Genomic DNA, 14,381 nt, shown 5'->3' on the forward strand with positions numbered 1-14,381 from the left:
GAGATTCCAATGATTCTGAATGCTTTGGTTTCAACAGCGTGAAGACGAGCTAGGTGTGAGGCAGGAGCACCAGCCCAGAGGGGAGAGCAGTATTCCATTGAGCTGCGGATGAAAGCCTTTTATGTGGTGAGCTCAGATATGCCAAGGAAGGACTTCCCACGACGGAGGATGCCGAGTCGGCGACTGGCTTCGGAGGCCAGATTTGAAATGTGGTTTTCCCAGGAAAGATCATGGCAGATAGTGAGACCCAAAAGCTTGAGTGACAGAACTTCTTGGAGAGGATTATTCAGAAAGTGGATGGGAGGGTTGTCCAGTCGGTCTTATCAGAGAGACATCGTAAGAGTGTGAGATTTGTCAGGATTGAAAGACATGTTCCACTTGTTTGCCCAGTCTGATTTTGTCCAGGTCTGCAGAGAGTGAGGAGGCTGCAGACTGCCGATCTGAGGGATGAAGAATGGAGCGGCAGAGAGTAGAGTCATCAGCAAAGAGATAGAGAGCATTTTCATGAGAGTCGGAGAGATCATTGATGAAGACCAGAAAAAGCACAAGGCCCAGAACACTGCCTTGGGGAACTCCAGCCTGAACAGGAAGAGGAGATGAGAGAAACCCATTCAGGGCCACACGTTGACTACGACTAGAGAGGAAGTCCGCCAGCCATGCGTGGAGATTTCCATGGATATCAAAAGAGGAGAGTTTGGTGAGCAGAGCGGGGTGCCAGACCGTATCGAAGGCACGTGATATGTCAAGGGAGACAGCTCTAATTTCCTGTTTGGCATTGAGGACCTCCATCCATTGTTGAGAAAGCAGAGGCAGCATGTCCAGAGTAGAGTGACCAGGTCTGAAACCAAATTGATGATCAGAGATCAAGCCATTGGAGAAGAGGAAAGATTTCATATCTGATGCAATGATGGATTCCATGACTTTGCTGATAATTGGGAGAAGGCTGATTGGCCTGTAGTTGCTACGATCTGTTTTTGCACCTTTTTGTGCAAAGCGGTGCACTTGTAGATGATCATCAGGACAGTCGAATGATTGATTTCAAATTGTTTGGAGATCTTTTTTAATCCTTTCCCAGACTCGTAGGCATCTATAACCTTCTTTCTGCAGGCCTCATAGAGCTCTTTTGATCTAGGCATGGTGACGCCGCACACTTCAACAACAAAGAGCAAACCAAACTAAATATCTGAGGTTTAAATAAGACAGGTTCCTCCAAGAACTTCTCCAACGATGTTCTAATCATTTGCACCTGAGCTGGTACACGTGATTCTAATTTTAGGTATTTGAAGTGGTTATAAATGTAGGGGTGAAGGAGCTGCGCTCCAACACGAGTCGAAAGAATTGACGCGACCAAAGACGGAATTCGTCCGAGTTGCTTTATCTATCTATAATTCCAGTAATCTCTGTGTGTATGTTTGTTTGTCTGTATGTCTGTGACCGCTGTTTCTCGACAACCACGGGTCTGATATACTTTAAACTTGCCAGGTATATTGCTGGGGACCCGAGGATGTGCCTTTTCAAGGTTTCATATTAATCGGAGAAGTAGTTACCGAGCTATGTCCAAAAAACGATTCAACCAATCAGAGAGCAGCGAGCTATCACGTGTGCCGAACGTGGCGAACAGACTCTGCCTCGGACGGCACATTTGAGAGCGTATTCATTTATTTCACGTTGGCAAACTATGTTGCCGCTATGTTGGCGTTAAACGATGTTTTAAAACTAATTAAAACTAATTTGCGATTCTTTCGCTTTCCTGCGCGTTTGTGCATGCTATGGCGATTTCTTTACCAAACTCCGCAAGCCGTTCGCTTTGGACCAAACCATTTCATGTAAATAGAGGGGGGGGGATTGTCACCGTACTCGCAAGCCGTTCGCTTTGGACCAAACCATTTCATGTAAATAGAGGGGGGGGGGGGGATATAATTTTAGATATATATATAGTACGGGCATGCCCTAGTTGAAACAAAACAGCTCAGGTATTCTCCCCAGCCCGTTTATCGGGCAGCAATATATATACACATTTATGTCGGGAAGTTTGCCTGGCAAAAGCTATACCGGGCATGCCCGGGTGTCAAGGGTGAGCCTTGGAAAGGCGAGTCTGGACCTGCCCGGGCGTGTTTGGCTGCGGCCTGGCAAGTCAAGGCTGGGCGTGCCCGGACACTCTGGGCGAGCCCTGGAAAGGCGATAGCGGGCATGCCCGGACGCTCTGGGCGAGCCCTGAAAAGGCGATAGCGGGCATGCCCGGACGCTCTGGGCGAGCCCTGGAAAGGCGAGAGTGGGCATGCCCGGGAAAGACGAGACCGGGCGTGCCCGGGAGGTTCGGGCGTGCCCGGGAACAGTGAGAGAACAGCTGGTTTCAGACCTGGTCACTCTACTCTGGACATGCTGCCTCTGCTTTCTCAACAATGGATGGAGGTCCTCAATGCCAAACAGGAAATTAGAGCTGTCTCCCTTGACATATCACGTGCCTTCGATACGGTCTGGCACCCCGCTCTGCTCACCAAACTCTCCTCTTTTGATATCCATGGAAATCTCCACGCATGGCTGGCAGACTTCCTCGCAAGTCTTAGTCAACGTGTGGCCCTGAATGGGTTTCTCTCATCTCCTCTTCCTGTTCAGGCTGGAGTTCCCCAAGGCAGTGTTCTGGGCCTTGTGCTTTTTCTGGTCTTCATCAATGATCTCTCCGACTCTCATGAAAATGCTCTCTATCTCTTTGCTGATGACTCTACTCTCTGCCGCTCCATTCTTCATCCCTCAGATCGGCAGTCTGCAGCCTCCTCACTCTCTGCAGACCTGGACAAAATCAGACTGGGCAAACAAGTGGAACATGTCTTTCAATCCTGACAAATCTCACACTCTTACGATGTCTCTCTGATAAGACCGACTGGACAACCCTCCCATCCACTTTCTGAATAATCCTCTCCAAGAAGTTCTGTCACTCAAGCTTTTGGGTCTCACTATCTGCCATGATCTTTCCTGGGAAAACCACATTTCAAATCTGGCCTCCGAAGCCAGTCGCCGACTCGGCATCCTCCGTCGTGGGAAGTCCTTCCTTGGCATACCTGAGCTCACCACATAAAAGGCTTTCATCCGCAGCTCAATGGAATACTGCTCTCCCCTCTGGGCTGGTGCTCCTGCCTCACACCTAGCTCGTCTTCACGCTGTTGAAACCAAAGCATTCAGAATCATTGGAATCTCCCGCGATGAAGCTAACTCCAAGGGCCTCTCACTCACTCACCGCAGGCAGGTTGGCGGTAACCGCTACACACGCCCCTCCAGAATCGACCTGCACCGGCAGGGTCAATTTAAGGGGGGTCCGGATGACCCGGCCGAAGCGACCCCTGGAGGGTCGTGGGGAGGGGTCCGACGTGGTGGTGGGTGGTCGAGCGGGGGGAACTGTGGATGGGGGGCGGCCTCGCCACGGAGGAAGGGCCAACCGTGGTGGTCGGTCGACGTCCATGTGCACCGGTTTGAGGCGGTCCACAGAAATCCGGTCCGGCCGGCCGCCAAAGTCGACGATGAAAGACTTGTCGCCCCATCGCAGGACCCGGAAGGGCCCGTCGTACGGCGGCCGGAGTGGCCCCCGGTGCGCGTCATGACGCACAAAGACGTACTCCGCTGTGCGAAGCGCCGGGGGGACGTAGGACTGGGGGCCACCATGGCGGGACGTCGGCACGGGGGCAAATCGTCGGGCGGCCTCCTGGAGGTCCGAGCGCTGGCGAGCGGCGGACCAGGGACTGGTAGCGTTGGGCATGAATTCGCCCGGGACGCGGAGTGGCTGGCCGTAGACGAGCTCGGCGGCGGACGCCTGGAGGTTTTCCTTGGGGGCCGTGCGAAGGCCCAAAAGGACCCACGGCAGCCGGTCAGCCCAACCGTCGCCCTGAAGGCCGGCAATGAGTGCGGCCTTCATGGAGCGGTGAAACCGCTCGCACAACCCATTGGCTTGGGGGTGGTAGGCCGTGGTGCGGTGCAGCGTGACCCCCAACGAACGGGCGACCGCACCCCAAAGCTCAGACGTGAACTGTGGGCCGCGGTCGGACGAGATGTCCGCTGGTGCGCCGAAGCACGCGACCCAGGTGGCGATGAACACCTGTGCCACGTCGGCGGTGGTGGTGGAGGTGAGGGGCACAGCCTCCGGCCACCTGGTGGTCCTGTCCACCATGGTGAGCAGGTGGGTGAACCCCCGCGAGGGGGGCAGGGGACCCACCAGGTCCACGTGGACGTGGTCGAAACGCCGTTCAGGCACGGCGAAAGGTGCCAGCGGGGCCTGGGTGTGGCGGTGGACCTTGACCCGCTGGCAGGCCGTGCAGGCGTTGGCCCAGTCGCGGATGTTTCGTCGAAGGCCGTGCCAGACGAAACGCGCCGACACCAGCTTCTGAGAAGCTTTCCGGCCCAGGTGAGAAAGGCCGTGGATGGAGGCGAAGATGTGGCGCTGCCAGGAAACGGGCACGATGGGGCGAGGCTGGCCCTGGGAGACGTCGCAGAGCAGGACTGTGCCCGCGAAGGGAATGTCGGCCAGGCGGAGGCCCATGTCCGCCGCACGGAGTGCCTGCACCGAGGCGTCGGTGGTCTGGTCGGCCGCCATGAGTGCGAAGTCCACGCAGAGGTGGACCGCGTTCGCGCTGGCCCGAGAAAGACAGTCGGCCACGGCGTTGTCTTTGCCGGCGACGTGCCGGATGTCCGTGGTGAACTCAGACACGGCGGAGAGGTGGCGCTGCTGGCGGGCCGACCACGGCTCCATGACCTTAGCCATTGCGTAGACCAACGGCTTGTGGTCGACGAAAGCCGTGAACGGGCGGCCCTCCAGGAGGTGTCAGAAATGGCAAACGGCCAGGAATAGACCGAGCAGCTCACGGTCGAACGTGCTGTAGTTTAACTCGTTCGGCCGGAGTTGCCGGCTGAAAAAAGCGAGTGGCTGCCAAACCCCGTCCACCCATTGCTCATGGACGGCGCCCACCGCGTAGTTGGAGGCGTCCGTAGTGAGGGCAATGGGCGCGTTGAGCACCGGGTGAGCCAGCAGCGTTGCGTCGGCGAGGCCCCGTTTGGCGCTGGCGAAGGCCGCGTCCATGGCCGCGGACCAAACAATGTCATGCTTGGCCGGCTTGCCCCGGAGGGCCTCGTAAAGGGGCCGCATGAGCTGAGCAGCGCGGGGCACGAATCGGTGATAAAAATTCACCATGCCGAGGAACTCTTGGAGGGCCTTGATGGAACGGGGACACGGGAACGTGGTGATGGCCTCGACCTTGGTCGGCAGCGGCACGGCCCCGGTCTTGGTGATGCGGTGGCCCAAAAAGTCAACGGTCGTTGCGCCGAAGTGGCATTTGACCGGGTTGACAATTAAGCCATGCTCGCTGAGGCGACCGAACAGTGTTCAGAGGTGGAGGAGGTGCTCGGCGCAGGACGTGCTGGCGACGAGGATATCGTCCAGATAGACGAAAAGAAACGGCAGGTCACGCAGCACGCCGTCCATCAAGCGCTGGAACGCCTGGGCCGCGTTCTTGAGGCCAAACGGCATCCACAAAAATTCGAACAGGCCGAACGGCGTGATGACGGCCGTCTTTGGGACGTCGGCCGCCCGGACAGGCACCTGGTGGTAGCCCCGTATCAGGTCAATTTTCGAAAAGATGACCCGTCCCGCCAAACGGGTGGAAAAGTCCTGAATATGCGGGATCGGGTACCTGTCGGGGGTGGTAGCATCGTTAAGACGGCGGTAGTCGCCACACGGGCGCCATCCACCCCCCGGCTTTCGCACGATGTGCAGTGGCGAGGCCCACGCGCTATCGGAGCGCCGCACGATGCCGAGGTGCTCCAACGCGTCAAACTCGGCCTTCGCCACGGCGAGCTTGGTCGGGTCGAGGCGGCGGGCCCTGGCGTAGACCGGCGGGCCCGTAGTGGGTATGTGGTGCTCGATCCCATGCCACACCGCGATGGCCGAAAACGTCGGCCGCGTGAGGGCCGGGAATTCTGTGAGCAGGCGAGTGAACTCATTCGCTGCCGGGAGGGCGCACGCCAGTTCGGTCGGCGCGGAGCTGCTCATCGTGCACACCAGGGAGCTGAAGGTCTCTGCGTTGACAAGCCGACGACGTTGGACGTCGACCAGCAGCCCGTGCGCGCAGAGGAAGTCGGCGCCCAGCAAAGCCATGGGGACGCAGGCGGTCACAAAAGTCCATTGAAAACGCTGGCTGCCGAAGCAGAGGGTGACGACGCGTGGGCCGAAAGTGCGTATGGCCAAGCCATTAGCAGCGACCAAAGAGGGGCCGCAAATGGCGTCCCGCCTGTCCTGCTCGGAGGCGGGTATGACGCTCAGTTGGGCGCCGGTGTCACACAGGAAACGCCGCCCAGACGCTTTGTCCCGAATAAAGAGCAAGTTGCCCGAGTGGCCGGCGCTCATGGCTGGGAGTGAACGCCGGCCCGGCCGTTTCCCGACCTGCCGAAAGTGCACGGGGGCCGGCACGTCCGAGCCTTGTGTCCGAACCTGGCGTGGTAATAACACCACGCACGGTCAGGTGGAGGCCCCGGCCGTCGTGTCGGAAGCGGGCGGTGCGGCGTGGCGGCCGCCAGTTGCACCGGCAGTTCGGCCTCCAACCGCGCAGGGTGCTCGGGCGTCGTGGGCGTCGCCTCGGACGGCGGCGGGCTCCAGGTAACTGCGCCGATGTGCTGGCCCGCCGAGGAGATCTTATCGGCTTCCCTGGCGAGGGCGCGGGAATCCGTGATCAACGTGCCAGCCAGGGCGAGGCGTACCGGGTGAGGCAGCTGGCGAAGGAACAGCTCGCGGAACAGAAAATCCGGAGAGTGCTCACCGAGCAACGAGAGCATATAGTCCATGCGCTCTGACGGGCGCGTGTCGCCGAGCTCGGGCAGAGCGAGCAGGCGCCGTGCGCGTGCTGCCGGTGAGAGGGCGAAAGCGTCGAGGAGGAGTGTCTTCAGCGCGTCGTATTTGTCAGCAGCCGGCGGGTGCTCGAGGAAGCTCAAGGCGCGGGCCGCGGTGGCGGAACCGAGCGCCGCCACAACATGGTGGAAGCGGGTGTCGTCCGCGGTGATGCCTCGCAGGGCGAACTGAGAGTCCGCCTGAGTGAACCAAACAGCCGCGTGAGCCTCCCAGAAGGTAGGCAGTTTAAGCGTCACTGCCGTATCCATGTCGGTAGGTCACCAGTGAAGGAGCTGCGCTCCAACGCGAGTCGAAAGAATTGACGCGACCAAAGACGGAATTCGTCCGAGTTGCTTTATTGAAACAAAACAGCTCAGGTATTCTCCCCAGCCCGTTTATCGGGCAGCAATATATATACACATTTATGTCGGGAAGTTTGCCCGGCAAAAGCTATACCGGGCATGTCCGGGTGTCAAGGGCGAGCCTTGGAAAGGCGAGTCTGGACCTGCCCGGGCGTGTTTGGCTGCGGCCTGGCAAGTCGAGGCTGGGCGTGCCCGGGCGCTCTGGGCCAGCCCTGGAAAGGCGATAGCGGGCATGCCCAGACGCTCTGGGCGAGCCCTGGAAAGGCGATAGCGGGCATGCCCGGACGCTCTGGGCGAGCCCTGAAAAGGCGATAGCGGGCATGCCCGGATGCTCTGGGCGAGCCCTGGAAAGGCGAGAGCGGGCATGCCTGGGAAAGACGAGACCGGGGGGTGCCCGGGAGGTTCGGGCGTGCCCGGGAACAGTGAGTCCGGGCATGCCCGGGAGAGGCGCGTCTGGCCGTGTTCTGGCCGGTGCAAGGCGATTGTGTGCATCCAGCGGTAACCGCTACAGGGGTGTACTTACTTTTTCCACATGCGAAATTTGCATTAATGTTTATTTAAATTATTCAATGGACTACAAAATGTAAATGTTAAATGACATTTGTTATATTATATCACCTTTATCTGTCAATATTGTTGAAATGAAGATAAAATAGCTGTATGTTGAAATATGTGGAAAAAGTCAAAACTTTACATGGGGTGCACTTACTTTTTCACGTGACTGTAGATGCGTAAGGAGTGCTTGTATAAGTTCAAGAGGAGGAAGAAGAGGGTAGTAATAGGGCAGTTCACCGACATGCATTGTGAATCTTCGAGAACAGATGCAATCCTCTGAAGAAATATGGCAATATTAAATTTGTCCAGCGTTAGACTCTCAAAGGAATCATTTTGATCGCTGTTGAATCTTATGCAAGATCACGTGGATCAACCTACGATGAGAAGCAATGTGCTGAATCGCCTTTTTACAATTCTCTGTGACACTGCGATTCTATGCAATTGCATCATTTAAATTGGATGTTTGAGACATGTGCGGTGTGTCACAGGCTAATCAGATGTTTCGACACATACAACTCATTGGCTGTTTATCTCCCTTCACAAATTGCGATCTGGACGGGCGGATTATGTGTGCACGTGCAACAATATTTACCTCTGCCACCGAAGGTGAATGGAGGTTATGTTTTCACCCCTGTGCCTTTGTCTGTCTGTTTGTCTGTCTGTGAACAAGATATCTCAAAAACCTATTGACGGATTTGGACGATATTTGGCAGAGGTAGTTTATGTGACAAGGACGAAATAAGATTTTGGTGAAGATCCGGATTCGGATCCGGCTAGTAGAATTTTAAAAGTGATTCTTTTCCATTGGGAGATGCGACCAAAAACGATACATAGCAGGATATCTCAAAAAGATAAGAACAGATTTGGACCAAACTTGGTGGAAAGGTGTGTGCAACAAGGACTAATTGATTCGATTTTGGTGAAGATCTAAATGTGGATTCGGATACGATAATCATTGAATTCTGAAGTGATGGTGGTGGTTCGGTGTACAGCCACCCTGCTGCTGGTTGCATCATTTTCAGTGGGTGCATCTGCCGCTGATGCAATGCCTCTCTATAACCAGTTATCTGGTACTCATTTTGCCGACCTCAGAAGGATGACAGGCTGAGTCAATCCCACCTGGCGTTAATTCAAGGGGATTAAAACTCAGGACATTAGGATCCCAAGCCTTCCGCCCTAACCATTTGGCCAACACCAGGTGATGGTGTGTGTGTGTGTGTGTGTGTGTGTGTGTGTGTGTGTGTGTGTGTGTGTGTGTGCACGTGCATGTTTACAGGGGAGCTTATGCAATGGCGCGTCGTCCATCCATCAGGCAGTCCGTAAACACATGAAACTTCTTCTCCGAAACCACTAATGCGATTGCGAGCAAATTTGGCCCAAAGGATATTTGTTGTATTGTGACTAAAGTTTGTTCACCGCATTAAAAATAAATCAAGGTCTAAGGTCTTCCAGGGGTCAAAGTGGATCCAGGTTTGATCCCCCAAAATAGTAATTTGCTTTTTCCTCTGAAGCTACAGACACTATTTCAATGAAGCTTGACCACAACCCATGATGTACCGAAGTTTATTTACGGCACGATGAAAATCGAAGTCAAAGGGGGTTTATGTGTGGTCAAAGTGGGTCCAGGATAGTGTGTGTAGTTTCACAGGAAAAAGCAAATTCCTATTTTGGGGGGATAAACCTGGATCCACTTTGACCCTGGGTAAACCCCCTTGGATGCAGATTTTTTTTAATGCCGTGAACAAACATTAGTCAAAACACAACAGATATCATTTGTGCCAAATTTGGTCGCAATCCCACAGTGGTTTCGGAAAAGAAGTTTCAAGTGTTTACGGACTGACGGACTGATGGACTGACTGACTGACTGACTGACTGACTGACTGACTGACTGACAACGCGCCATCGCATAAGCTCCACCGAACTTCGATCCAGGTGAGTTAAAAATACCGGCCCATGAGGAGATCTACGGAGTGCGGGGGGTTGCCCCCAAAATAGGTACTTGCTTTCTTGGAAGAAACTGCACATGCAATTCTGATGAAACTTGACCACAACGTTCCAATCACCTGTGATGTACCAACATTTGTTGCTGGCATAAAATTAAAAAAATCGGGTCTAAGGTACAGTTGGCATGTTGCCGCCCCACACCCACATTAGGTATTTGCTCTTTTCTCCGAAACTACATGCACAATTACAATAAAACTTCACCACAACCTTAATCACTGATGATGTTCCAATGTTTATTGAAGGCATTAGAAGAATTGGGGTCTGAGGAGGTATGTGGGGGAGGGGTTTTTGCCCCCAAAAATAGATCTTTTTTTGTTTGTTTGTTTGAAGTCATATGATTATGTCAGTATGATTCTACATGCTGCCCTGTCTCTTGCAAGCTTTGAAACTGGTTTAAAATACCTTTTGTCAGTGTAATATCCTGTTTATTCCACAAGGTGAGTGCCAGGGGTATTGACATATTTTTGGTAATGTACCCAAGTTGCGGGGTCAAAATAATACTCAATACTCTTGCACCTTATTGCCAGGTGGTGATCATAACAACCAAGTATGTGAATTTTGACATAACCTTTCAGGAGGAGACAGAATGACTGACAGACATACGGATGGACAGAGCTGATTACAATATGACTACGATGAAGCGTCTTCATATTTTTCAAAAAGCGTGGAATAACAAGGATAAGCCTCCCATGGCTAAAGAGAGGTAATAATTTACTTCCTGCATGCAGATAACCGAAATGCACCGTTAAACTTGGAACACCTTGGAATTTAATGCAATTTCCAAAAAAGAAAAAAAATAGGGGAAATAGACACAGATTTTTCAAATGCCTGAACAAACTTTGGTACATCACGGGTGATGAAGGTTGTGGTCAAGTTTCATGGAAATCGTCTGTGTCGCTCTAATTTCGGGGTTTGGGTGGATCAAACCTGGACCCAATTTGACCCCTGGAAAACCTACTGAGACCTCGATTATTTTTTCAATGCCCTGAATAAACTTGAGTTCCAACACACAAAATACAATATTTGCCAAGTTTGGTCACAATCGCATCAGCAGTTTCAGAGAAGTTGCATGTGTTTATGTACAGACTGACGACGTGCCATTCCATAAGCTCCCCGGAAATATGTTCCAGGTGAGCTAAAATGTACCTTGTACCCTACATCAAAAATCCATTAATATTAGACAATACAAAACTGCACCAAAACAGATAACACAAGTTAAAAGAATACAAAAAAAAACAATGGCAGATGATCAAGATATTTGTTAACATGCGATGTTGCATTAAAAAAAACTCACATACCAGACATGGCTCTTGATCCATCATCCTGAGAGCGTAGATTGCAGAAATCACTGAACCCGATTCCAGATAAACCAGGAACATTTTCCAGCTGCACATTTTGGGATCTGAAAATCTTTTCACAGGAACTGGAAAGTTCCGGAATAACATTCTCCAAGTTGACGAAAATACTTCCCAAAAGAGAAGAACCTGCAATCTGGACATCTTGCGGCTTCGAAAAAGAATTCATAAATTTAGAGAAGTCGGCATACATTGCAAATTGTAATTTCTCTTTGGAGAGGGAGAGGAGCTCGGTCCGCAATGCATCCGACTCAGTACAAGTCCGAAAAACCTTCTGATTCTCAATTCCGAGCTTATCGATCACTGCTTGGGCTGTTTCTGTTCTCAGGCCTCGGGACTTGAGCCATTCCAAGAAGTTCTCCATTTCATCGATGACCTGCCAGGGATACAATGCTTATGTTAATCACAGAAAAATTATACATGTTATTTTCTTCACTCTGTTTGGAATTTTTTGAGTTATTTCCGTTGTCAATCCAATCAATTACTATTCAAAAATGTGGGCTTTTAGTCTTTTACATCCAGATTGTTCACCACTGTGTCCCATTTTGTAAGTTTTCTTCTCAATCAGCATCGAATGAATGAGTTTTTATATACAGAGACAAAAATAAACCCAGAGTAAATTATAGTAGGCACACAGCCGTAGAAATATATTGCTTTCTTGCAGGACCTACAAAACGGGTGGACATGATTTTGGTATGAATTTATAGAGAATATTATAGGAAACATTGTCACTTTTCACACGAAAGACTTTGGTACATTAATGAGTAATTTAGATTTTAATTAATTATTTACATGTTTAAAATGTGCGCGTATCCTCGAACGGAAAATCCCTGAAAATAACCAATCGGAAGACGTGTTCAATATATTATCGGCAATTGGCCAATGACAACCACCATATCGGAACGGTGCAGTAACGCCTTGAGATAACATGGCGGCCTCCAGTGATGACGTGTTGTCTTCGAGTGACGAAAATACTCAAGAAAAAGTGTTTTATGTGCATCTTCCCATCCAAAAAGTGCAAAATTGTCCAATTTTCAGACAAAACATGGTCCCGTTTCTTAGAATATGTCAACAAATGGAAGTCTTTGGATGGTCCTCAAGCAAAAATTGTGAGAGATTATGTTATCAACACTCGGCAGGATTCAGTGCAGATTCCAACAGCGCTGTCGCCAGCAATACCACTTCACGGAGGATTCCATCAGCTGTGTTACGCACGCTTTACAGACTCCCAACGTGTTGAAAGGGTGATGAAAAGCATGAAAAAGAAAGCCGCTGACTTAGCCTCTACGGGTAGGTTTAAAACTTGCACTTTATAAGGTTAAAATTTGTTAAAAATAAATTATTCTCCAATGTTCTTATATTACTGGTTTTATGGGTTTTCCACATTAATTTTTGTTTCTTTGTGTGTGTGTGTTTTCTTTTGATACAGCAACCATGCCCCAAGCTGATGTTGGTGGAGAAAAGGTTGAAGCAGAAAATACAAAACCAACAAAGAGACGGGCTTTTCATTCCAGCTTTGGTAGACCTCCAGTGCCAGCAAGATCACAGCATGTTTTACCAAACATATGTATCCTATGCCAGAAAGAAAAAACTATGAGATGCAGATCCACCGGCAAGAGAAAAAAGGAACACCTCGTCACATGTTCAACCATAGATGCTGTCCATTTACAGCAAGCAGCAGAAGACAGTGGAAATGTGTCACTTCTCATGCAGATTAAAGACAAGGATTGTGTGGCAATCGAAGTTAGGTACCACAACTCATGCTACAGGGACGTGACACGCTACCTGACCAGGCCAGCCAACACACAAACAGGAAGTGATACTTCTTATTCAGAATCATTTGAAGTTTTCAGCAAGACAGTGAAAACTCGCATCATTGACAACAAAGAGATCATGAGGCTTAAAAAAGTGAATGACTTATTCATCAAACAAATAAGATAAGCCATGGAGTTGAGGCAAATTCATATAAGTCTGGATACTTGAAGCACAGGTTATCAAAGAAATTTCCACAGCTATGTTTTATAACACCTCACATGAAATCACAAGGAGACATCGTCTATGTCAATGTCATTTCTACAGCTGCTCTTGTGGAAAAGCAGACAAACCTTCAAGAAGCCACGCAAAGCACAACCCACAGTGAAATGGATTCGACAACAGATGACACAGAAGCACCATCACAAGCAGGTCACCAATCGCAAATGGGCTATGTGTATGCTGATCCAAATGCACTGCGCAATACTTACATGACAGCATTAGATCTCAGGCAAACAATCAGAGAAGTCAAACCTACTATGCCATGGCCACCGACAGCAAACTTCTGAATTTGAAAGAGTCAGAAGCAATTGTGCCCTGCAGCCTACACAATTATTTAGCATGGGCAGTTGTGGCGCATCTGACGAGCCAGACACGGAGAAGATGGTAGATGTATCTGCACCAATCCATAGAAAACTCCTGTCCATATCACAGGATATAATTTATCTGGCTTCTAAAGGACGGAAACTGATGCCTAAGCATATGTCACTTGCTATGACATGTCATGGGGACCGCAAGGCTAACCCCAGCTCTTGCAGGGAAAATGGCCTTAAAATGCCTGTTGTTATTGTTGTTGTTGTATGACAGTGCGTCATCTATCAGGATCAGCCCAGTTGATAGGACTGTTAAATGGTTTGGGACACTCTGTTTCAAACTCTGATTTTAAATCATGATACAGCACTTGCTACACAAGAGGTTAGTCGCGGTGAAATTCCCTTCCATCCACCATACAGCCAGGGATTCCAACCACGTTAGTATGGGATAACAATGACTGTGGAGAAGAAACGTTATCTGGACGTGGAACTACCCACAACACAAATGGCATTGTCATCCAGAGTAATATCAGTCCAAGAACTAATCAACCTAGGTCCTCTAGCACTAAAGATCCAGCTGTGAAAAGAACAAGAAACAGGTCAATGCAGCCGCCAGTGGTGAATCTAGCTACATATTACGGGGGAAAAAAAGGAAGGTCCAGTGCTGTTTGCAGAGCATGTTTCACTCCTTCAGTCTGCGAATGCACCCTTGCTGCAAAATCCTGTGAAGGTCGACCTAGCCTACTACATTACAAAATTCAGAACAGACAAGATCTTGCCCTCTTGGACTGGGTTCAACCAGCTCCTTTCCCAAGTTGAGGTTCCACCAAAGTCTGTAATAGGCTATTTACCTGTCATTGATGGGAATGGGAATGTCATTGACCACAGAAATGGA

General features: G+C 50.7%; 2 protein-coding genes across 3 annotated transcripts in view; one reads left to right on the plus strand and one right to left on the minus strand.

Moving 5' to 3' along the window:
• The window catches only part of LOC144888247 (E3 ubiquitin/ISG15 ligase TRIM25-like), a 950,979-nt gene that overhangs the window by 618,645 nt on the left and 317,953 nt on the right, over nt 1–14,381 (plus strand). The gene's annotated exons all lie outside the window — the stretch shown is intronic.
• Nucleotides 1–14,381, minus strand: part of LOC144889640 (uncharacterized) — a 106,483-nt gene that overhangs the window by 13,126 nt on the left and 78,976 nt on the right. For both annotated transcript variants that reach the window (XM_078770659.1, XM_078770658.1), the window contains exon 2: nt 11,085–11,517. In XM_078770659.1, coding sequence (XP_078626785.1) covers nt 11,085–11,505 — 421 coding nt within the window. In that variant the 5' untranslated portion in view covers nt 11,506–11,517. The remainder of the gene's footprint in view (nt 1–11,084; nt 11,518–14,381) is intronic.

The sequence above is a fragment of the Myxine glutinosa genome, chromosome 1, assembly GCF_964187855.1.
Source record: "Myxine glutinosa chromosome 1, kmMyxGlut1.1, whole genome shotgun sequence".
Taxonomy (NCBI): domain Eukaryota; kingdom Metazoa; phylum Chordata; class Myxini; order Myxiniformes; family Myxinidae; genus Myxine; species Myxine glutinosa.